General features: G+C 61.2%; 2 protein-coding genes across 5 annotated transcripts; one reads left to right on the top strand and one right to left on the bottom strand.

The window, feature by feature from the left end:
* Window positions 1-499: 499 nt before the first annotated feature.
* NGDN (neuroguidin) lies at window positions 500-7,022 on the top strand. 4 transcript variants are annotated; one of them, XM_069879214.1, is made up of 10 exons: window positions 500-579; window positions 660-731; window positions 1,945-2,082; window positions 2,398-2,473; window positions 3,024-3,076; window positions 3,195-3,291; window positions 3,420-3,576; window positions 4,636-4,762; window positions 4,979-5,033; window positions 6,150-7,022. In XM_069879214.1, exons 1-10 carry the CDS (start codon window positions 529-531, stop codon window positions 6,167-6,169), a joined length of 846 nt encoding a protein of 281 aa, XP_069735315.1. In that variant the 5' UTR covers window positions 500-528; the 3' UTR covers window positions 6,170-7,022. The 4 variants fall into 4 exon arrangements, with proteins under 4 accessions (XP_069735315.1, XP_069735314.1, XP_069735313.1 ...); XM_069879213.1 differs by having other exon boundaries at window positions 3,189-3,291; XM_069879212.1 differs by having other exon boundaries at window positions 3,186-3,291.
* On the bottom strand, window positions 7,002-13,425 carry LOC138732520 (uncharacterized). The gene is made up of 3 exons (XM_069879120.1): window positions 13,226-13,425; window positions 8,104-10,249; window positions 7,002-8,063 (listed from the first exon to the last, which is right to left on the bottom strand). Exons 1-2 carry the CDS (start codon window positions 13,423-13,425, stop codon window positions 8,524-8,526), a joined length of 1,926 nt encoding a protein of 641 aa, XP_069735221.1. The 3' UTR covers window positions 7,002-8,063; window positions 8,104-8,523.
* Between the last annotated feature and the right edge of the window lie 725 nt (window positions 13,426-14,150).

The following is a 14,150-nucleotide window of genomic DNA, read 5'->3' as shown; positions in this document are numbered from 1 at the left end:
ATTCCCGCAACACTTAACCCCTAAAACGCACTAATTAACCCCCAAAACACACTAATTAACCCTTCCCCGCGCTAATCAACTCCCCAAAACCCACTCATTAACCCTTTCCCGCGCTAATTAACCCCCCCACTCCCCCATTCACCCCCAAGACGCACTAACCAACCCTTCCCCGCCCTAATTAGCCCCTCACAGGCCCTAATTAGCCCCTCAGAGGCCCTAATTAACCCCTCAAGCCCCCTAATTAACACCCCCCCGCCCTAACGAAGCCCCTCAAGCCCCGCGCGCGCGGCTCCCCTCCCCGCGTCACGTGACCGGCTGAGGCGCCGCGTAAGCCCCGCCCCCCTCGCTCTCCCATTGGTTGCGGCGGCGCGTAAGCCCCGCCCACCCCGCTGCCTCATTGGTTACTTCCCGCTTAAGCCACGCCCACTCGCGACTCCCATTGGCTGAGCCCGCTTAAGCCACGCCCACTCCGCGCGCGCCCCCCCCACGTGATATAAAGGCCAGCCCCGCCCGCCATTTCGCGTCAAGATGGCGGCGGCGACCGAAGCGATTTCGCTGCTTCAGGCGCTTCAGGGCCAGGTAAGGGGGGGGGAACCCCTTTAAAACCTCTTTAAAACCTCTTTAAAAAGTCTCTTTAACCCCTTGTTTTCCGCCTACAGGTGGCGGCGGTGACGGAGCAAGGGGTGGGGCTGCTGCGGCGCGTGAGGGGCGGGAAGCTACAGACGCAGAAGGTGCTTGGGGGGGGGTCTTGGGGATTTGAGGGGGAATGGGGGGGTCCTAGAGGGGGAATTGAGGGTATAAGGGGGGATTAGGGGGGTCCTAGAGGGGGAATTCGGGGTTTAAGAGAGGATTGGGGGGTCCTAGAGGGGGAATTGAGGGGGGATTGGGGGGTCCTAGAGGGGGAATTGAGGGTTTGAGGGGGGATTGGGGGGTCCTAGAGGGGGAATTGAGGGTTTAAGGAGGGATTGGGGGGTCCTAGAGGGGGGATTGAGGGTTTGAGGGGGGATTGGGGGGTCCTAGGGGGGGAATTGAGGGTTTGAGGGGGGATTGGGGGGTCCTAGAGGGGGAATTGAGGGTTTAAGGAGGGATTGGGGGGTCCTAGAGGGGGAATTGAGGGTTTGAGGGGGGATTGGGGGGTCCTAGGGGGGGAATTGAGGGTTTGAGGGGGGATTGGGGGGTCCTAGAGGGGGAATTGAGGGTTTGAGGGGGGATTGGGGGGTCCTAGAGGGGGAATTGAGGGTTTGAGGGGGGATTGGGGGGTCCTAGAGTGGGAATTGAGGGTTTGAGGGGGGATTGGGGGGTCCTAGAGGGGGAATTGAGGGTTTAAGGGGGGGATTGGGGGGTCCCTGAGGGGGAATCGAGGGTTTGAGGGGGGATTGGGGGGTCCCTGAGGGGGAATCGAGGGTTTGAGGGGGGATTGGGGGGTCCCTGAGGGGGAATTGGGGGTTTAAGGAGGGATTGGGGGGTCCTAGAGGGGGAATTAAGGGTTTAAGGGGGGATTGGGGGGTCCTGGAGGGGGAATTGAGGGTTTAAGGAGGGATTGGGGGGTCCTGGAGGGGGAATTGAGGGTTTACGGGGGGATTGGGGGTCCTAGAGGGGGAATTGAGGGTTTGAGGGGGGATTGGGGGGTCCTAGAGGGGGAATTGAGGGTTTAAGGGGGGGATTGGGGAGTCCTAGAGTGGGAATTGAGGGGGGACACGGGGTTCTAGGGGGGAATTTGGGATCTTAGGGGGATATTGAGAGGAAATCTTGGGGTCCTGGGGGGGGAATTTGGGGTCTTAGGAGGGTATTTTGGGGGGATATTGGGGTCCTGGGGGTGGATTTGGGGATCTGGGGGGCGATTTGGGGTGATAAGAGGGGATTTAGGGGGGATATTGGGATCCTGGGGGTGGATTTGGGGGTTCGGGGGTGGATTTTGGGGTTCAGAGCCTCCCCCTCTTTCAGGGCCTGTCGGTGCTGGGGCTGCGGGCGCAGGTTTTGCTGCAGTATCTGCAGGACCTGGCGCTGCTGCTGGGGGTCAAAGCCCGGGGGGGGACCCTGGGGGGGCTGCAGGCCCTGCCCCGCCTCCTCGAGAGCCGACTGGTACGGGCTGGGGGGCACTGGGAGGCACTGGGAGGAGCTTTGGGGTTACTGGGAGGGGCTGCGGTGTGGTTTGGGGGGGTATAGGGGTGATTGGGGGGACTGGGAGGGACTGGGAGGGGCTGTGGGGTAAAATGGGGGAACTGGGAGGGGCTGTGGGGCAGACTGGGGGTTACTGGGGGGCACTGGGAGGGGCTGTGGGGCAGACTGGGGGTTACTGGGAGGCACTGGCATCCCCCAGTTCCCCTCCCAGTCCCTCCCAGTAACCCCAGTCCCAAGGGGCTGCGGCTTTAACCCTTTCCCCTCCCCCCCCCCCAGGTGCTCGAGAAGCTTCGACCAATCGAGCGGCGCCTCCAGTACCACGTGGAGCGGCTGCTGCGCGCCGGGGGGCGGGGTCAGCGCGGGCCACGCCCCCTTTTCCCACGCTCCCCATTGACCACGTGGCTGAGGCCACGCCCCCTTTTCCCACACTCCCCATTGACCATGTGGCTGAGGCCACGCCCCTTTTTCCCATGCTCCCCATGACAACACGGCTTAGGCCTTGCTCCCAGTGCCCCTGTTCCCCCTCCCAGTCGCTCCCAGTGCCCCCGTTCCCCCTCCCAGTCCCTCCCAGTCGCCCCCAGTCCCTCCCAGTGCCCCCCTTCCCCCTCCCAGTCCCTCCCAGTGCCCCCATTCCCCCTCCCAGTCCCTCCCAGTGCCCCATTCCCCCTCGCATTCCCCCTGTCCCCCCTCCTTTCCTGCCCCCCTCCATCTTGGTGTCCCCTCCAATCCCTTCCCCCCCTCCCTTGCACTTTGGTTCCGCCCCGCTTTGGTTCCCCCCTTCTTTCTGCCCCCCCTAAATGCCCCCTAAATGCCCCCTAAGTGCCCCCCCAGCCCCCTAAATGCCCCCTAAGTGCCCCCCCAGCCCCCCAAGTGCCTCACGGCTTCTAATTGTCCCTTTACAGCCGACAACGACCCCTTGCGCTTCCGCCCCGACCCCTCCAACATGGCCGCCCAGGTGAGCTGGGGGGGGGGGCACGGGGAGGGGCCTCTCCGGGGTCTCTATAGGTCCCCGGGGGGTCCCTATGGGGCAGGTGAGGCCCCGGGGTGACGTCTCTGCCCCACAGGAGGCCGAGGAAGAGGAGGAGGAGGAGGCTCCGCAGGGCCCCAAGGCCCCCAACTTGGGGGGCGGCCGCCGCTACGTCCCCCCCCGCCTCGTGCCCGTCCAGTACGGTCAGTGCCCCACGTTTCACCCCCCAAGTGCCCCCCAGCCCCACGTTTCACCCCCCAAGTGCCCCCCAGCCCCACGTTTCACCCCCCAAGTGCCCCCCAGCCCCACGTTTCCCCCCCTCTCCCCCCAGACGCCGTGGGGCAGGAGCGGGAGGAGCGGCAGAGGGCTCGGGCGCGCCGCCGGGCCCTGAGCTGCTCGGTGCTGCGGGAGCTGCGGGAGGAGCTCAGCGAGGGGCCCCGCGAGGTCGGGGGCGGCCTGGGGGGCCAGAGCCACGGCCAGCGCGCCAGGTGAGGCCTGCGGCACTTGGGGGGCGCTGGGGGGCACTTAGGGGGCACTTATGGGTCCCTGTGGTCACTTATGGGTCACTGTGGGTCACTTAGGGGTCTCTATGGGTCCCTAGGGGTCACTTAGGGGTCTCCGTGGGTCCCTATGGGGTCCCTTAGGGGTCTCTGGGTGGCTGGGGTTCCTTATGGGTCACTTAGGGGTCCCTATGGGGTCGCTGGGGGTCCCTGGGGGTCACTTATGGATCTCTGTGGATCTCTAGGGGTCACTTGGGGGTCTCTATGGGTCACTTAGAGGTCCCTGTGGGTCACTTAGGGGTCCCTATGGATCTCTAGGGGTCACTTAGGGGTCCCTGAGGGTCACTTAGGGGTCCCTATGGGTCTCTAGGGGTCACTTAGGGGTCCCTATGGATCTGTAGGGGTCAGTTAGGGGTCCCTGGGGGTCTCTAGGGGTCACTTAGGCGTCCCTGTGGGTCACTTAGGGGTCCCTGTGGATCTCTAGGGGTCACTTAGGGGTCCCTGAGGTCACTTAGGGGTCACTTATGGGTCCCTATGGGTCTCCGTGGGTCCATATGGGTCCCTGAGTGTCACTTAGGGGTCACTGAGGGGTCCCTAGGGGTCACTGAGGGGTCCCTATGGGTCTCTGTGGGTCCATATGGGTCACTGAGGGGTCACTTAGGGGTCCCTATGGATCTCTAGGGGTCACTTAGGGGTCCCCGAGGGTCACTTAGGGGTCCCCAGGGGTCACTTAGGGGTCTCTATGGGTCTCCGTGGGTCCATATGGGTCACTGAGGGGTCACTTAGGGGTCCCTATGGATCTCTAGGGGTCACTTAGGGGTCCCCGAGGGTCACTTAGGGGTCCCCAGGGGTCACTTAGGGGTCTCTATGGGTCTCCGTGGGTCCATATGGGTCACTTAGGGGTCTCCGTGGGTCCCTGTGGGTCACTTAGGGGTCCCTGTGGGTCACTTAGGGGTCCCTGAGGGGTCACTTAGGGGTCCCTGAGGGGTCACTTAGGGGTCCCTGAGGGTCACTTAGGGGTCCCTGAGGGGTCTCTGTGGGTCTCAGGCTGCGGCTGGAGGAGTCCCTCCTGCTCCGGCTCCGCCCCCCGCGCTCGCGGCCCCGGGGGGGCGGGGCCCTGGATGACGTCACCCGCTTCGGAGACTCCGCCCCCTTGCTGGGATCCTCCAATCAGGTGAGAGGGGAAGGGGGCGTGGTCACCGCAGGCCACGCCCCCTTCCATTCATTCCAATGGGAGGGGGCGTGGCCAACCGCCCCCATTCATTCCTATGGGCCCATTATACCCTATGGGAGGGGGCGTGGCTAAGCCCCCCTGAAGCCACGCCCCCTCCCCATTAAAGTCAATGGAGGGGGTGTGGCCTAACTGCTCTCTGGCCCCGGCCCCTCGCAGGAGGCCCCGCCCCCCAAGAAGAAGAAGAGGAGGAAGGTGAAGGCGAGAGGGAAAGGTGAGAGCGCGGCCCCCAGTCCCTCCCAGTATGGACCAGGGGCCTCCCAGTCCCTCCCAGTATGGCCTAGTGCCCTCCCAGTATGGCCTAGTGGCCTCCCAGTCCCTCCCAGTATGGCCTAGTGCCCTCCCAGTAGGGCCTAGTGGCCTCCCAGTCCCTCCCAGTAGGGCCTAGTGGCCTCCCAGTCCCTCCCAGTACGGCCTAGTGCCCTCCCAGTAGGGCCTAGTGGCCTCCCAGTCCCTCCCAGTAGGGCCTAGTGGCCTCCCAGTCCCTCCCAGTAGGGCCTAGTGGCCTCCCAGTCCCTCCCAGTAGGGCCTAGTGGCCTCCCAGTCCCTCCCAGTAGGGCCTAGTGGCCTCCCAGTAGGGCCTAGTGGCCTCCCAGTCCCTCCCAGTAGGGCCTAGTGGCCTCCCAGTCCCTCCCAGTAGGGCCTAGTGGCCTCCCAGTCCCTCCCAGTGTGGCCTAGTGCCCTCCCAGTCCCTCCCAGTATGGCCTAGTGCCCTCCCAGTGTGGCCTAGTGGCCTCCCAGTCCCTCCCAGTGTGGCCTAGTGCCCTCCCAGTATGGCCTAGTGGCCTCCCAGTCCCTCCCAGTATGGCCTAGTGCCCTCCCAATCCCTCCCAGTATGGCCTAGTGCCCTCCCAGTATGGCCTAGTGGCCTCCCAGTCCCTCCCAGTGTGGCCTAGTGGCCTCCCAGTGTGGCCTAGTGGCCTCCCAGTCCCTCCCAGTGTGGCCTAGTGCCCTCCCAGTATGGCCTAGTGGCCTCCCAGTCCCTCCCAGTATGGCCTAGTGCCCTCCCAATCCCTCCCAGTATGGCCTAGTGCCCTCCCAGTATGGCCTAGTGGCCTCCCAGTCCCTCCCAGTGTGGCCTAGTGGCCTCCCAGTGTGGCCTAGTGGCCTCCCAGTGTGGCCTAGTGGCCTCCCAGTGTGGCCTAGTGGCCTCCCAGTGTGGCCTAGTGGCCTCCCAGTGTGGCCTAGTGGCCTCCCAGTGTGGCCTAGTGGCCTCCCAGTAGGGCCCAGTGGCCTCCCAGTAGGGCCCAGTGGCCTCCCAGTAGGGCCTAGTGGCCTCCCAGTCCCTCCCAGTATGTCCCAGTTTACATCTCTCCCCTGTCTCCCGCAGGTTTCCGTCGCCGCCGCTGAGCCCTAATCACCGCCCGGTAATTAAGGCTAATTAACAGCAGCCAATAAAGAGACCCCAAGGGAACCAGCGTGTGTGACTGGGCTGACTGGGAGGGACTGGGAGGGGCAGTGGTTCAGGGAGGGTCGTTTTAGGGTAAAAAAACACAATTTGTGGTTAAAAAAAACAATTTTAAGATTAAAAAACCAATTTTAAGGTGAAAAAAATAATTTTGAGGTGAAAAAATCTCAATTTTAAAGTAAAAAATCTGAATTTTAAGGTAAAATAAGCAAATTTTAAGGAAAAAACTAATTTTTAGTAGAATAAAATCTCGTTTTGAGGGGAAAAATATATTGTGGTAAAAAAAAAGTCTCATTTTTAAGATAAAAACTTTATTTATGGTTAAAAACATGTTTTAAAGCAAAAAAACTGATATTTTAAGATAGAAAAATTGATTTTGGGGGGAAAAAATTGATTTTGGGGGAAAAAATTTCATTTTAGGGGAAAAAATTTCATTTTAGGAGGAAAAAATTTCATTTCAGGAGAGAAAAATTCATTTTAGGGGAAAAAGTTTCATTTTAGGAGGGAAAAAATCTCATTTTGGGAGGAAAAAATCTCATTTTGGGAGAAAAAAACTCATTTTGGGAGAAAAAAACTCATTTTGGGAGGGAAAAAACCTCATTTTAGGAGGAAAAAACCTCATTTTAGGAGGAAAAGGACCCATTTTAGGGGCAAAAAGTCTCATTTTTAAGGCAAAATCCCCCAAATTTCCCGGTTTAAAATTCCCCTTTTCCATCCCGCCCCCTCCCCTCATTTTTTTGGTTAAAAAATAATAATTTTCAAGCAAAATAAATATTTGAAATGCAAAGAAACCACGTTTTATGGGAGAAAAAGCAGCATTTTAAGGCAAAACAGCAGAAAAATCCAAATTTTGCGTCAAAAACATGCATTTTACAGCAAAACTTTCATATTTTATAGAATAAATAACACATTTTACATCAAAACCATGCGTTTTACAGCAAAAAAATCATATTTTATGCAATAAATAACACATTTTCCATCAAAAACATGCATTTTGCAGCAAAAAACCCGCATTTTCCACCAAAAATTCCACATTTTGCGGCAAATCCACTCGTTTTCCAGCAAAACCCACAGGAATCGGAGGGTAAAAATCTCCATTTAGCCCAAAAAACCACATTTTTGGGTTAAAAACCACAATTTTCTTCTATTTTTCAGCGTTTTAACCCCAAAATTCGTTTTTTTCCACCCCAAATTCCAGTTTTTTCCCCCCGTTGATGATTCTTCTCAAGACCTTGAGGTTCTCCTCAACATCTTGAGGTTCTCCTAGAAGTTCGAGGTTCTCCTCAACATCTTGAGCTTCTCCTCAAGATCTTGGATTCTCCTCAAGACCTTGAGGTTCTCCTGGAATCTTGAGGTTCTCTTGGAAGTCTTGAAGTTCTCCTCAACATCTTGAGGTTCTCCAGGAAGCTCGAGATTCTCCTCAAGACCTTGAGGCTCTTCTCAACATCTTAAGGTTCTCTTGGGCTCTTGAAGTTCTCTTGGATGCTCAAGGTTCTCCTCAAGACCTTGAGGTTCTCCTGGATGTTTGAGGTTCTCCTTGACTCTCGACCTTCTCCTCAACATCTTGGATTCCTCTCAACATCTTGAGGTTCTCCAGGACTCTTGAAATTCTTCTCAAGACCTTGAGGTTCTTCTCAACATGTTAAGGTTCTCTTGGGCTCTTGAAGTTCTCTTGGATGTTTGAGCTTCTCCTCAAGACCTTGAGCTTCTCCTCAACGTCTTGGATTCTCCTCAAGACCTTGAGGTTCTCCAGGACTCTTGAAGTTCTCCTCAAGACCTTAAGGTTCTTCTCAACATCTTAAGGTTCTCTTGGGCTCTTGAAGTTCTCCTCAAGACCTTGAGCTTCTCCTCAAGACCTTGAGCTTCTCCTCAAGACCTTGAGCTTCTCCTCAACGTCTTGGATTCTCCTCAAGCCCTTGAGGTTCTCCTGGACGCTTGAGCTTCTCCTCAAGACCTTGAGGTTCTCCTGGATGTTTGAGCTTCTCCTCAAGACCTTGAGCTTCTCCTCAACGTCTTGGGTTCTCCTCAAGACCTTGAGCTTGTCCAGGACTCTTGAAGTTCTCCTCAAGACCTCGAGGTTCTTCTCAACATCTTGAAGTTCTCTTGAGCTCTTGAAGTTCTCTTGGATGCTTGAGCTTCTCCTCAAGACCTTGAGGTTCTCCTCAACGTCTTGGATTCTCCTCAAGCCCTTGAGCTTCTCCTCAACGTCTTGGATTCTCCTCAAGCCCTTGAGGTTCTCCTGGACTCCTGAGCTTCTCCTCAAGCCCTTGATGTTCTCCAGCAGGTCCCGGCGGCCTCAGTGCCCCCTCAGGCCGCTCCCCGGTGGCCCCGGCGACCACGGGCACCGGTACCACCCGCGGTAGGTGACCCCCCAGGCCGCCCAGCCCAGGGCGGCGCCGGCCGCGTTGCGGGGCCAGTCGTGCCTGTAGGCCAGGGTGACGGCCAGGAGCAGCACCCACAGGGCCACCAGCGCCACGTTGAGGAGGAACAGGAGGGACAGGGCCACCCCGGGCCGGCGAGGACCTTCTCCGGGCTCTTCTCCCACCTCCACCCACCTCCCCGCAGGCTCCGTGGGGGACGGAGGCTCCTCGCTCCACCCGCTCTTGGAAGGAGAGGAAGATCTCACCGTGGATGGTGGCTCTGGAGGCCACGGGGGGGTCTCCCGGCTCCTCCCGACGAGCCCGCAAAGAGCTCGGAGCAACCAACCCCAGAAGACGCGGCTCCTCCCGCCACGAGGCGAAGCCGCCCGGCGCGGAGCTCCGGGACCTCCCCAGGGAGGCTCCTCAGGGCTCCATCTTCCTCCTCGAGGCTCCTCAGGGCTCCATCTTCCTCCCTGAGGTCCTTCAAGGCTCCATCTTCCTCCCTGAGGACCCTCAGGGCTCCATTTTCCTCCTCGAGGTTCCTCAGGGCTCCATCTTGTTCTTTGAGGGCCCTCAGGGCTCCATCTTGTTCCTTCAGTTCCCTCAAGGCTCCATCTTCCTCCTTGAGGCCCCTCAGGGCTCCATTTTGTTTCTCGACTCCTCTCAGGGCTCCATCTTGTTTCCTGAGGCCCCTCAGGGCTCCATCTTCCCTTTTGAGTCTCCTCAAGGCTCCATCTTCCTCCTTGAGTCCCCTCAGGGCTCCATCTTGTTCCTGGGGGTCCCTCAGGCCTCCATCTTGTTTCTGAGGGCCCCTCATGCCTCCATCTTGTTCCTTGAGTCCCCTCAGGGCTCCATCTTCCTCCTCCAGTTCTCTCAAGGCTCCATTTTGTTTCTCGAGGCCCCTCAGGGCTCCATCTTCCTCCTTGAGGCCCCTCAGGCCTCCATCTTGTTTCTGAGGGTCCCTCAAGGCTCCATCTTCCTCCTTGAGGCCCCTCAGGCCTCCATCTTGTTTCTGGGGCTCCCTCATGCCGCCATCTTGTTTCTAGAGGTTCTTCATGCCGCCATCTTGTTCCTGAGGGCCCCTCAAGGCTCCATCTTGTTCCTGGGGGCCCCTCATGCCTCCATTTTGCTTCTAGAAGCTCTTCATGCCTCCATTTTGTTTCTGAGGGTCCCTCATGCCGCCATCTTGTTTCTAGAGGTTCTTCATGCCGCCATCTTGTTCCTGAGGGCCCCTCACGCCGCCATCTTGTTTCTGGAGCTTCTTCACGCCTCCATCTTGTTTCTGGAGGCTCTTCTCTCGCCCAGAGGGCCCTGGCGACGGCGCCGAGCTCCTCGGCGAGGGCGAGGCCCCAGTGGACGAGGGCGAAGGCCTGCGGGGAGGCCGCGAAGCCCTCCCAGCGGTGCCCGTCGAGGCGGCAGCGCCGGGGGTCGCCGTGGGGCAGGAGGAGGAGGCCGAGGGCCGTGGGGCTGAGGCAGCGCCCCGTGGCCGCCTCCAGGCGCGAGAAGAGGCCGGGCCCCAGGCGGGAGAGGCCCCAGGCGGCCGCCCAGCGCGCCGCCCCCCGCGCGCTCGCCCCCCACGGCCGCCCCAGCAGCGGCCACGCCGCCACCAGCAGCGCCGCCAGCAGCAGCGAGCTCCAGCCGCCCGCCGACGACACCAGCCGCCTGAGGGGAGGGGACACGGGGACGCGTTAGAGGCCACCCGGACACACAGGGACCCATCAAGACTCCTAGAGACCCCATAGAGACCAAGAGGAACCCATGGAGACCCCATAGAGACCCAGAGGAACCAAGAGGAACCCATGGAGACCTATCAAGATCCATGGAGACCCCATTGAGACCACATCAAGACCCAGAGGAACCAAGAGGAACCCATGGAGACCCATCAAGACCCCAGAGGAACCCATAGAGACCCAGAGGAACCAAGAGGAACCCATAGAGACCCCATAGAAACCAAGAGGAACCAAGAGGAACCCATGGAGACCCCATAGAAACCAAGAGGAACCAAGAGGAACCCATGGAGACCCCATAGAAACCAAGAGGAACCAAGAGGAACCCATGGAGACCCCATAGAGACCCAGAGGAACCCATAGAGACCCAGAGGAACCAAGAGGAACCCATAGAGACCCAGAGGAACCAAGAGGAACCCATGGAGACCCCATAGAGACCCAGAGGAACCAAGAGGAACCCATGGAGACCCCATAGAGACCCAGAGGAACCCATAGAGACCCAGAGGAACCAAGAGGAACCCATGGAGACCCCATAGAGACCCAGAGGAACCCATGGAGACCCATCAAGACCCCATAGAGACCAAGAAGAACTCATGAAGACCCAGCAAGACCCCAGAGGAACCCATGGAGACCCCATAGAGACCCAGGGAGACCCATAGAGACCCCATAGAGACCGAGAGGAACCCATGGAGACCCATCAAGACCCATAGAAACGCCATAGAGACCAAGAGCGACCCATGGAGACTCATAAATGACCCATAAAGACCCATAAGTGACCCATAGAGACCCCTAGGGACCCCTAGATTCCCTCCCCCAGCCCCATAGATCCAGCCCCACAGATCCCACCCCAGCCCCATAGATCCAGCCCCATAGATCCCTCCCAGCCCCATAGATTCCCCTTGAGCCCCATAGATCCTCCCTCCAGCCCCACAGATCCAGCCCCATAGTCCCCCCTCAGCTCCCCCCCAGCCCCATAGCTCCCCCCCCCAGTTCCCCCAGCCCCATATCTCCGCCCCACAGCCCCATAGATCCAGCCCCATAGATCCAACCCCATAGCTCCTCCCCAGCCCTATAGCTCCTCCCTCCAGCCCCAGGCCCCCCAGCCCCATAGCTCCCCCTTCTAGCCCCATAGATCCAGCCCCCCAGTCCCCACAGCCCCATAGCTCCCTCTTCTAGCCCCACAGCTCCCCCCCCAACAGCCCCCCCAGCCCCATAGCCCCCCCAGCTCCCTCCCACAGCCCCACAGCTCCCCCTTCTAGCCCCATAGCTGCCTCCAGCCCCATAGATCCAGCCCCACAGCTCCCCCTTCTAGCCCCATAGCCCCCCCAGCCCCATAGCTTCCCCCCCAACAGCCCCCCCAGCCCCATAGCTGTCTCCAGCCCCATAGATCCAGCCCCATAGCTCCCCCTTCTAGCCCCATAGTTCCCCCCCAGCCCCATAGCTTCCCCTTCTAGCCCCATAGCCCCCCCCAACAGCCTCCCCAGCCCCATAGCTCCCCCCCCAGCCCCATAACTCCCCCTTCTAGCCCCATAGCTCCCCCCCCACAGCCCCCTAGCCCCCTAACTCCCCCTTCTAGCCCCATAGCCCCCCCCAACAGCCCCCCCAGCCCCATAGCTCCCCCTTCTAGCCCCATAGCTGTCTCTAGCCCCATAGATCCAGCCCCATAGCCCCCCCCAGCCCCATAGCTCCCCCTTCTAGCCCCATAGCTGCCTCCAGCCCCATAGATCCAGCCCCACAGCTCCCCCCAGCCCCATAGCACCCCCTAACAGCCCCCCCCAGCCCCATAGCTCCCCCTTCTAGCCCCATAGCTGCCTCCAGCCCCACAGCTCCCCCTTCTAGCCCCATAGCCCCCCTCTACAGCCCCTCCAGCCCCATAGCTCCCCCCAACAGCCCCCCCAGCCCCATAGCTCCCCCTTCTAGCCCCATAGCTGCCTCCAGCCCCATAGATCCCCCCCAGCCCCATAGCTCCCCCCCCACAGCCGCCCCCAGCCCCATAGCTCCCCCTTCTAGCCCCATAGCTGCCTCCAGCCCCATAGATCCAGCCCCACAGCTCCCCCTTCTAGCCTCATAGCCCCCCCCACAGCCCCCCCAGCCCCATAGCTCCCCCCCCTACAGCCCCCCCAGCCCCACAGCTCCCCCTTCTAGCCCCATAGCCCCCCCCTACAGCCCCCCAGCCCCATAGCTCCCCCCCCACAGCCCCCCAGCTCCATAACTCCCCCCAGCCCCATAACTCCCGCCCCCCAGCCCCATAGCCCCCCCCAACAGCCCCCCCAGCCCCATAGCTCCCCCCCCACAGCCCCCTAGCCCCCTAACTCCCCCTTCTAGCCCCATAGCCCCCCCCAACAGCCCCCCCAGCCCCATAGCTCCCCCTTCTAGCCCCATAGCTGTCTCCAGCCCCATAGATCCAGCCCCATAGCCCCCCCAGCCCCATAGCTCCCCCAGCCCCATAGCTCCCCCTTCTAGACCCATAGCTGCCTCCAGCCCCATAGATCCAGCCCCATAGCCCCTCCAGCCCCATAGCTCCCCCCCCACAGCCCCCCCCAGCCCCATAGCTGCCTCCAGCCCCATAGCTCCCCCCCCACAGCCCCCTAGCCCCCTAACTCCCCCTTCTAGCCCCATAGCTCCCCCTTCTAGCCCCATAGCCCCCCCCCAACAGCCCCCCCAGCCCCATAGATTCCCCCCAGCCCCACTCACTCCTCGAGCAGGTTGCGGGGGAGCGCAGGGTGCTGCGGGGCTCGGCCCCAGCCCCATAGCCCCCCCCCAACAGCCCCCCCCAGCCCCATAGTCCCCCCCCCCAGCCCCATAGCTCGCCCCCCAACAGCCTCCCCAGCCCCATAGCCCCCCCCCAACAGCCCCCCCAGCCCCATAGCCCCCTCCCCAGCCCCATAGCCCCCCCCCCAGCCCCACTCACTCCTCGAGCAGGTTGCGGGGGTTCCTCAGGGCGCTGCGGGGGTCGGCGCGGGCGCTCAGGGCCGGTCCCAGCGCCACCAGCGCCGCCGTGGCCGCCGCCAGCGCCCGGGGGGCCCCCCGCGCCCCCAGCCCCGCGGCCGCCGCAGCGCCCAGCGCCTCCGCCAGCGCCCCCAGGCCCCGCACGGCCCCCCCCGGGCCCATCGCCGCCGACACCCCCAGACCCCGAGGGGGGGGACCCCCCGGACCCACAGCGACCGGCGCCGCCCCCGGGGAGGGGGAGGGGAGCGGCCGCTCAAGGGCGACGGGACGGGGGGGGGGGGGGGGGGCTGGGGCTGGGAGGGAATCTATGGGGCTGGGGGGAGCTATGGGGCTGGATCTATGGGGCTGGAGCGCTGGGGCTGTGGGGCTGAGGGGGAGCTATGGGGCTGGAGCTATGGGGCTGGGGGGGAATCTATGGGGCTCAGAGAGTGATTATAGTGCTGGATCTATGGGGCTGGGGGGGGTCTATGGGGCTGGAGCTATGGGGCTGGGGAGAGATCTATGGGGCTGGGGGGGGTCTATGGGGCTGGAGCTATGGGGCTGGGGAGGGATCTATGGGGCTGGAGCTATGGGGCTGGGGGTTCTGTGGGGCTTAAAGAGTGATTATAGGGCTGGATCTATGGGGCTGGGGGGGATCTGTGGGGCTCAGAGAGTGATTATAGGGCTGGATCTATGGGGCTGGGGGGGATCTATGGGGCAGGGGGGGATCTATGGGTGACCCTCCCAGCCCCATCGCAGCCCCATAGATCCCCTGCAGCCCCATAGCTCCAGCCCCATAGACCCCCCCAGCCCCATAGATCCCCCCAGCCCCATAGCTCCAGCCCCATAGACCCCCCCAGCCCCATAGCTCCAGCCCCATAGCTCCAGCCCCATAGCTCCAGCCCCAC

The sequence above is a fragment of the Phaenicophaeus curvirostris genome, chromosome 33 (assembly GCF_032191515.1).
Source record: "Phaenicophaeus curvirostris isolate KB17595 chromosome 33, BPBGC_Pcur_1.0, whole genome shotgun sequence".
Classification (NCBI taxonomy): domain Eukaryota; kingdom Metazoa; phylum Chordata; class Aves; order Cuculiformes; family Cuculidae; genus Phaenicophaeus; species Phaenicophaeus curvirostris.
The sequence above is the reverse complement of the archived record's forward strand: the minus strand, read 5'-3'. Positions and strand labels throughout refer to the sequence as shown.

Coding starts and splice junctions, on each gene's coding strand:
- NGDN (XM_069879212.1), top strand. CDS start 529: ATGGCGGCGGCGACCGAAGCGATTTCGCTGCTTCAGGCGCTTCAGGGC. Junction 732..1,944: donor GGAAGCTACAGACGCAGAAG/GTGCTTGGGGGG, acceptor CCCCTCTTTCAG/GGCCTGTCGGTGCTGGGGCT. Junction 5,034..6,149: donor GGTGAAGGCGAGAGGGAAAG/GTGAGAGCGCGG, acceptor TGTCTCCCGCAG/GTTTCCGTCGCCGCCGCTGA.
- LOC138732520 (XM_069879120.1), bottom strand. CDS start 13,425: ATGGGCCCGGGGGGGGCCGTGCGGGGCCTGGGGGCGCTGGCGGAGGCG. Junction 10,250..13,225: donor CCCCGCAACCTGCTCGAGGA/GTGAGTGGGGCT, acceptor CCCTCCCCTCAG/GCGGCTGGTGTCGTCGGCGG.